This window comes from Lepus europaeus, chromosome 7 (assembly GCF_033115175.1).
Source record: "Lepus europaeus isolate LE1 chromosome 7, mLepTim1.pri, whole genome shotgun sequence".
Lineage (NCBI taxonomy): Eukaryota > Metazoa > Chordata > Mammalia > Lagomorpha > Leporidae > Lepus > Lepus europaeus.
Window position 1 is genome coordinate 11,204,123 of NC_084833.1, and position 8,423 is coordinate 11,212,545.

Below are 8,423 nucleotides of genomic sequence, written 5' to 3' on the forward strand. Positions count from 1 at the left end.
CCTGGCAGGCTCAGGGCAGGCCCTGGGAGGAGCTCCCTCTACTCAGGTTTAGTTCCTTTGTCCCTGGGAACCTGGCAGCCACACTGGGGCTAGGAGGATGCCCCCGTCAGAATGCCCGAGTTTACTGGAAGGTGATGACCTTCTTGGGCCATCAGTTCTTGCCAGCCTCCTGCTGCCCAGCTGTGGCTGTTGACTCGGCCATGTCTTGACCCTCCTGTCCCCTTGCCCGTGCTGTTCTCTGCCTGGACTTCCACCTGTCCTTGCCGAGGGAGACGGTCTATCTCCAGGGTGTGGTACGTGTTAAGTAGTGTGCCATGGGTTTCAGCCAGCAGTGCAACTCACAGGATGAGAGTCCCATAAGATAACGGAGTAGAAACACTCCGGTCACTTAGTGACGTCACATCTGTTGCCACATCATAGCACAACACATCCCTTGTGTGTGGTGACGCTGGTAGAGAAACCTAGCACACTGTCACAGAAGAGGACTCCCAGCACGCGCATGTGTGGACAGCAGGTAATACACGGTAAGTGTCCCTGGGTTGGCATTCACTGTCATTACTGTTTGTGTTTACTGTGTATTTAGTCCAGCTTGTAAAGGTTTCCATAAAGCAGTGTGCCGTGTCGGACCAGCAGAGCCTCATCCATCTCGTGTCACCGTGTCCCCTGCCTGCATAAGGAGGCCAGCTCTGGTGCCTGACCTGTCCCCCTGGGCCTGTGCGAGTGCACTCTGATGTTTGCACAATGGCACAGTTGCCCAATGTTTCTCAGAAAGTGTCCATCCCCGTGGTTAGGTAACACGTAGCTATGTATAACAGAGGCCACAATGCTGAAAGACCAGCACAGAGTGTAAGGAATGAGGTTCTTAGAACAGGAAGAGTTCCATTCTAGTTATCACAAACAGCTTCACACCTGCCTTCTGTAGGTTTGCAGCAGTGGTTTATTGAGCCTGGTCGGTGAGCCTGTTGCCTTCCCGGAGCTTGCGGGCCCAGGCCTGGCTCAGGCCCACAAAGACACCAATCCCCAGGACAAGAGCAACTGCCAGCAGCAGAAGGACCACCCAGAGCAGAGGCTTCGGGTTGGAGTTCCTGCCGGAGCCTGCCAGAGAGAAAGGATTTGGAGGGTGGCAGGGCTGGGTGCTGCCCCTCCAACCTCGCCTGCACACCAGACCTTGGTCCTCGCACCGGGCAGAGCCGCAGCTGTCTCACTGCAGATAAGGTGACCTGGGGCTATCTCTAGTTCCCCACCGAGTGCAATTGCGCCACCTCCTGCCCTCACGAAAGCTAGAGCTTTCCCACTTTGTCAGCAATCTTGAGGGGCCGAGGACTTAAAGGGCCAGCCCACCAGCCCTTGTACCTGTGGACTCCAGCGTGGGCTCCTGCCCGTGAGAATCCTGGAAGCCCACTGGCCCTGGAGAACTCACAATGTCCAGGGGCCTGGGGATGCCGTCACGGAAACCCGAGGATCGTCGGCGCTCTGTCCAGGGAAGAACAGGAGCTTGGACTCCCCTTCCAGCCCCTGGGGTTCAGAGCCCAGGCACAGGCCCGAGGATGTGTGCGCTCCCACCCCAGACTCACTGGCAGGCCCGGAGCTACACGTAGATGAGCAAGTCTCCGGCCCTGATGGGTGGCAGGCTGAGGCGCTGCAGAAGAAGTAAACCTGGTGGGAGAAGGGTACCACGGTGTGGGGCTGGCTCTGCCAACCAGGCAGGAGGCGGGGGCAGCCGTGGGATCCAGGAGCAGGGCCAGTCAAGGCTGCAGCTGCTGCCCACGCTGACAAGGTACAGAACTGCACCTGCTGCTTCCCAATATGGAATCCGTGCCCTCCTCCTCCCGAGGGTCCTGGTGTGCAGTGGAGGGTCTTGTAGTCAGACAGTGGCATTTGGTGGAGCCCCAGCCCTCAGCCTGCTCCTCCCACGCTGCCTGCAACCTCAGTGCCCCAGGATCGCTCCCTTCTACCTGCCCTGCCCACCCGACGGAATTCCAGAGAGGCAGGGCTTGGCCAGAGTGCAAAAACTTGTGGCTTCCTCCCTCTGACCCTCAGAGACCAGCGGCAGGGGCAGAGGGGAGGCAGGGTACGGCTATTCCAGAAACCCAAGGGCAAGGGAAGTAGCTCCACAGGGTAGAAGTAGGAGGAATGGACTTGATCCAGCACCCAGGGCCCCCACCCATGGGCACCCCTCTTCCGACAGGGCAGCGTCTCCTGGCTCAGGAGGCAGCAAAGGCCAAGCCGAGAATGAAGCCACCCTCGGTGGTGCTTACCAGTGAACTCCATCTCCATCTGACAGGATGATGGGCAGGGATTTAAAGATGTACGTCTGCGTGAGATATGACCCCTCGTGCGATAGAACAAGCTACACCTCAGTGTCATTTGTGGGGTCACTTGTATGTCACATGGAACACCTACATATCTACTTGGACCTCCTGGAGAAGTTCTAAGTTATAAAAACTTCAAAGCAGAAGTGCAATAAGTGTTTCTAGAATCGGAAGCACGAGCACTCTGGAATGCTGACCAGCATGAGGATTTTGGATCGATTGCAGCCACACTTAGCAGCGCTCTTTCCTCCTGACCCGAAGCCAGGACCCATCTCATCACTAGGTAGTCAGCCCCCCTCCCTTAACCCCACTAAGCCTGGGCCAGGCACAAGGACTGTGGGTGCATCGTACCAGTCCCCTGAGGGCTCGCTGAGTGCCAGAGTCCAGGAAGGTGAAGGTGGCAACCGTGAAACGCCGGTAATGAGACCGGAAGGGCAGCACTGCCCGGTCCAAGGCTAGCACTCGGGTTCTGTAGCTGTCGCCCTTGAAAGGACACCTGGGAAGGACAGCAGTCAGGGTGGCCACCTCTGCGAGGCGAGGCAGGTGGGTGGGGAGGGAATCCTCAGGGCAGCTTGGCCACTTGGGCCACTCACCCATCTGACAGGAGGGGCCACTGGGGCTGCTGGAAGGGGTTGGCACTGGGAGTGGCCCAGCACTGGTGCAGCACCAGCACCAGACTGGGGTCTGTCCTCTGCACCAGCCGGACCTCCACGTGTACCGGTTCTCGGAGCAGCCTCACGAGGGGATAGTCCTCCTCCTCATAGAAGGAGCTAAAAGTCTCATCTGTGGGGACAGGGACCCGTGAACCTAGGGCAAGTTGTGCATCAGGGAAGTAGGGGCCAGAGGAAAAAGCAGAGATACTGTACCCCTGGCGATCCGTAGCTCCAGCCGCAGGGGGCCAGCCCGAGTTACAGGGGCAGGCAATGAAGGCGAGAAGATGGACGCCTGGATGGGCAGGAAGTCGCTGGCATTGAAGATACAGCGGACGAGAAGCCTCAAGTCCCAGCGTGAGAGGAAGGGAGAGGAGGACACAGAATCAGTTTCTGGTGATGTAGACTAGGGACCAACTGCATAGATCCAACAAACACGGGCGCTGTACTGTCTGTCCCGCAGGGCAACAGATGCTCCCCTGAGCCATCCCATCTTGTAAGGTGGCCCAGAAAGCTCGCCCTGCCCTGTCCTCTGCCCACCTGGCCTTCCCAGGACATCTCAAGCTCGTTATTTCATGCCTTGGCTCCGGGTTCGTGCAGGATTAAAATGAGAAGGAGCCCCAGGAGACTGGCACTTGCCAGGCATCTGTGGGCAGCCTGGCCAGGCCTTGTCTTGGCATTCAAGTCCCTTGCAGCCTGTCAGTGGAGCCTGGTGGGTAGGCCTAGGAGCTCTGTCGTATGAAGCTTAGTTAAGTTTTCAACCTAAGCCTTGGTGTCTTCATTTGCAAGATGGTGATGAACATTGCCCTCCAAAGCCTCTGAGTCCTAGGGCCTGAAGCTTGGTGCAGACTTGTTACCCTGCCTCCCAGCCCAGAGTTGCTTAGTGATTAAGACAAAGACACTTGAACCCTGACACCAGTCCCCTGCCCTCCCAGGCTTGTGCATGCAACTTGGGAACAAGGAGACGCCTGGGCATCCACATGGCCCCAAGTGCAGTTTCCACATCCCCGTGGCTCACGCCTTAGCTCTGATGCGGGAAAACAAGCAGAGGCTGGCACCTCGCCCCAGGTCACAGTAGCGAGGAGGTGTGTGTGGGGGTGGGGGCTCTAAGCCAGGTGTGACAAGGACTGATTCTCTTGGAGTCAGCCCCCCTGGCCTCCGGGCAGCTGAGACGGTTGTGCCACAGGGCCAGCAGGTCAGGAGGCCCCTTTCAATGAGGGGCTCTTCCCCCAGCTCCTCCCTCCACATCATCTTCAGCTTCAGCCCAAGCCACCTTCTGCCTCCTCTTTGGCTTCCCGAGACAGGAGGTGGCAACAGCCTCAGCTGCTCTGAGCTTAGATCTCAGAGGCGTAGAGCAGGGCCTCAGGGACTCCAGTCCTCTGGGACTTGACGTTAGCTCCTAGCTAAGCTACCCCTGGGCAGACCCAGCCCTGGAAGGGGGTCCCTTCCCCTGCCCACCAGGGTGGCTGGGAAGAGCCAAGGTTGCAGGGCCTGGATTTGAACCCAGCTAGCTCCAAAGCCTGTCCTAGGCTCTCCTGTGGTCCCTCACACCCAAGCCCACCGCCGGGCCCGTTAGAGGAGGGTCTGCCTCACCGAAAGGAGCTGTCCCGTGTGATGGAACCCTGCGGCCCCTCCCGGACGTCGATGTCAGACACCAGCTGGTTCTCGTAGATGAGCTGGCTCCCCAGCACCTGTGGGAGGAGTCAGCCGGCTGAGGCCCTCCCAGGGGCAGGACCCAGCACCGCCCACAACCCTCAGGCCCCGCTGCTACCTGGACTGTGGTGCCGCAGTGGGTGAGGGGGACATGGAAGAGGACAAAAGCACTGGTCTTCTGGGCTGGGGGGCAGCGCGTGGGAGCATAGGCCAGGTGGACGTTGGCCAGCGTGATTCTGTGTGCCGAGGCCATTTCTTGGGCAACAACCAAGATGAAGTAGCCATTTCGGAAGCACTGGACAGTAGCTGGGGCAAAGGCAGGCCAGGGCTTTGGGTTAGCAAGCCCGCAGCTGGGTGGCAGTGGCCACTTTGGCCTCAGCCTGCGTGTCAGGGGCCTGGATTCTCTCGCCCTCCATTCAGGCCAGGCTTGAGAAACCCTCTGTGGGCCAACCTTCTCATCCATGGGATGCAAGGGCTAGACTACAGCTTGAAAATGTGGTCCCGGGGCATTTTGTCAACCACCCTCCTGTTTTAGAAAGATAAACAGATCCATTGATGGTGCCCCGGGACAGCTGTTAGAAGGCAAGCTGGGATGTGCGGTCACCCGGCTAAAGGGCCCTTCTGCAACCCACTCTGGGGGTCATTGCGTGTGAGGCTGAGCTTCAGCCGGGGGACCAGGGTGGGACTCAGTGTTAGAGGTGGTACCTGTGTTGCCATAGTAGCAGGGCACCTCCCTGGCACTGTCATAGCAACAGCCGGCCTGCTCACAGGCCTCCTCGGAACTGCTTCGCACTATGCAGGGGATGTGCCCAGAGGCCACCTGGCACCGCTCCTGGGGCAGATGGCTACCTAGGGTTGGAGACAAGCTGGTGAGAGAAGTGGCCCCTTAGGACCAGCACAAGGCTGTGAGGCCACCCCACGCTCTAGAAGGCACCAGCCAGAGGACACGGACACACACGCCCTGCGTACCTATGGCATCCGGCTTGTCCACTTCCCAGTGCTCCACCTGAGCCAGCACGGCGAGGGTGGGGCCAGGTCTCAGAGAGGGCGCAGCAGGGGTTGGGATCATGAAGCTGTGCTCCAGGTACAGAAGGCTGGGGAAGGTGTGGTCTGAGGAGGGGTGGAAGGGGAGAGCATGGTGGGTAGAAGGCGAGGGCGTGGTGGGGGGCACCTGGTGGGAACCCACGGCCCAGGTGTGGCTAGGTTTGGGACAGATCAGAACCGCCTCCTGTGCGACCTCCACATGACCGTCGGGCAGCATGGCTTCTATGAACACCGTCAGGTGGGAACGCCCCTCCTGCAGACGAGAGGGCCGTGAGAGCGGCCAGGTGAGGCCACCTGGCATCCCAGGTAGAGCTGAGTGGGACTTGTGGTGGGCCTGGGGAAGGGGCCTGTGCCCAGGACTATATGTCCGTCACTCCCCCACCACACCCCCACCCTGGCCCCGAACTCCCCTGGTGACCTGGGCTCCGGTCCCTCCCCAGCCCAGGGGGGCTTGCTCCCCTCCCCCCACCTTCTCCAGCACGTGGCAGCCTTTGTAATCAGCCGAGAAGACCGCGGGCGCCTGGGGCTCGGCGCTGACCCAGTGGAAGCAGATGGAGCAGTTGTTCACCTCAAACCGGTTCCCGAATTCATCTGGGGTAGAGGAAGTGGGGGCAGGCTGCCGAAGGGGGAAGTGAGGGCTGCTGGGCTCTGCTGGAAAGACCCCCACCCAGGAGGTGTGGCTACAGTGCCGCTCTGCACCCTGGCTTGCTGTGGCATCTGGGCAGCCAGGCCGCAGCAGGCAGGCCGGAAGGCAGAGGAGAAAGGGGACATGGGTGGCAGGCGTTGGGCAGAGGCCGCATCATTTCCTGTAAGCCTGGTTTTCCACGATCCGTGGGCAGGGGGAGGTTGGACGTCCTGGGGCACACACAGCGAGGCGCAGAACCAGGATTCGAGACGCCCAGGGTTTTGTAGAAAGAGCCGAGCCTGTTCTTCGAGTTAACTGGCTGCAGCAGTCCCCTGGGCACACCTGATGGGTGTTCTCCCCGTCCTCCTGCCCTTGTTACCCCAGAGCAGGACATGCCCCCCGCACTCCCGTTCAGAGCAGGCGCTGAGGTTGGGGTCATCTCTCCCATGGTGCAGACAAGGAAACACCAGAGGTCAGTTAGCTCAGACGCCCAAGATGGCACAGCCTAGAAGCTGCAGATTCAAATCCCGATTCCAAATCCCTACTCTCGATGCTCGACACCAGGCCACATCCACTTGGAGAGTGGGCTGTGGGTAGCAGCCTCGGCATCCACTTGGTGTGGTTGGATGTGCAGAGCCCGCCCTGCCCCAGCCTTCTGCTGAATCAGGACCTCAGGAAGGTGGCCAGGTGTGGCCTGTGCACACTGATGGGGCAAATTCTCCTGGGCAAACCTGGGAGACGGAGGAGGCAACGCTCCCTCCCCATCCCCGCTACAAGCTGAGGGGCTGGGATCTGGCACCCCCAGGCAGGAGGGAGCCCCTGCTTTTCTCGCTCCTGTTCCCAAGGGGGACAGCCCTGGGTTCCACAACACAACACTCACCCACCACCTTGAAACGGATAGTCTGGCCCGGCCTGGGGAGCACCACCAGCTGCATGCCCCGCATCCCACAGTCATAGCTGTGCTGGAGGCCTGGGAGGCCGGGCTCAGGGTGTGGCTGCTGACCCAGCCCCTGGGAGGCGGCCACCAGCAGCAGCAGTAGGGCTACCAGGTGACCCCCAACCATGACGGAATCTCCTGCCGGGTACTAGCACACAGACAACACAACAGCCCTGCCTCAGCCTTATATGAGAGAGGCAGCAAGTGGCTGCCACTAAGGGCAAAGGGGCGCCACCTGGGGGCACACCCACCTGGCCACTAGGGGCTGTGGTGAAACTCCTACCCTAAAGTCAGGGGAAGGCACCTTCCCAGCCCGGCTCTGTGCGGCTGCTCTGCAAGCTGCCCTTGACCCCTGCCCTGGCTTCTCCCTTGCAGCTGGGGGGCTGCTGCCGCTCAGCAGGAATAACTGTGGCTCTAAGTGGGGGAGAGGTGGGCTCCAGGAATGGTGAGGCTACAGGTGAGCAGGGACAGGAGCTGTGCCCGCATGTGGTTCTGGAGATTTCGGGGCCTGCTGCTCTGCTGCCTCCCTGCCCAGGCGGCCTCTCCGGGCCTCCTGCCTGCCGTGGGTCTCAGGACCATGGGGAGCTGCAGGCTGGTGGACTGCTTCTCCAGGAAAGCCAGAGCAGGGTGATGGGGTCCCTGCCCTAAGGGCTCATGGGGGATGGGGTGACAGGTGAACCGGTGACACCGCACAGAGCCACTACTAATCAATGGCGCACAGATGGAGCATCCCTAGGCCAGAGATCCAAGATGCCCAAAACCCAAAGTGGAAAACGTCCCCCAAGTGGAAAATTCCACGCCTGGCCTCGGGCGACACTGTGAAAGTGCAGGTGCACTGAAAATAGAGTATAAGCTACCTTTAGGCACTGTGTATGAGATGTATGCAAAGCTTGGAGGAATTTTGTGTTTTGGCCTGGGTCCCAGCCCTGAGCTGTTTCGTGGATACACAAGCATTCCAGAATCCCAAGCATTTCAGATAAGGGATGTTCAACGTGCCCCAGCTACATGGACGGGGGATCCCGGATGGGATGGCAGAACAGGAATTAGATTAGGAGAAAGCTAAGGAAATGGACTTTAGTGAATACTAGCGTGTCTGCATTGGCTCATGAGTTGTAATAAATATCTAGTACTAATGTGAGCTGCTAGTTAGAGAGGGAATGGGTGTGGACTCACTGGGAGCTCTCTGTACCAGCTTCTTTGTT

The 8,423-nt window shown here is 59.7% G+C and overlaps 1 protein-coding gene across 1 annotated transcript; it reads right to left on the reverse strand.

Annotated features, from left to right (window-relative positions):
- Positions 1–937: 937 nt before the first annotated feature.
- Positions 938–7,348, reverse strand: ZP1 (zona pellucida glycoprotein 1). The gene is made up of 12 exons (XM_062197851.1): positions 7,165–7,348; positions 6,129–6,250; positions 5,585–5,912; positions 5,321–5,464; positions 4,734–4,921; positions 4,556–4,653; positions 3,179–3,306; positions 2,906–3,095; positions 2,664–2,808; positions 1,575–1,656; positions 1,354–1,473; positions 938–1,095 (listed from the first exon to the last, which is right to left on the reverse strand). The coding sequence occupies exons 1-12, from the start codon at positions 7,346–7,348 to the stop codon at positions 938–940; spliced, it is 1,887 nt and encodes a 628-aa protein (XP_062053835.1).
- Between the last annotated feature and the right edge of the window lie 1,075 nt (positions 7,349–8,423).

What these genes read in the sequence shown, in the direction of transcription:
- ZP1 (XM_062197851.1), bottom strand. Translation starts at nt 7,348, where the DNA reads ATGGTTGGGGGTCACCTGGTAGCCCTACTGCTGCTGCTGGTGGCCGCC. An exon ending in ACACGGGACAGCTCCTTTCG is followed by an intron (nt 3,307 to 4,555) that starts GTGAGGCAGACC and finishes CTGGGACTTGAG; the next exon opens with GCTTCTCGTCCGCTGTATCT. An exon ending in AGCGAGCCCTCAGGGGACTG is followed by an intron (nt 1,657 to 2,663) that starts GTACGATGCACC and finishes TTCTCCCACCAG; the next exon opens with GTTTACTTCTTCTGCAGCGC.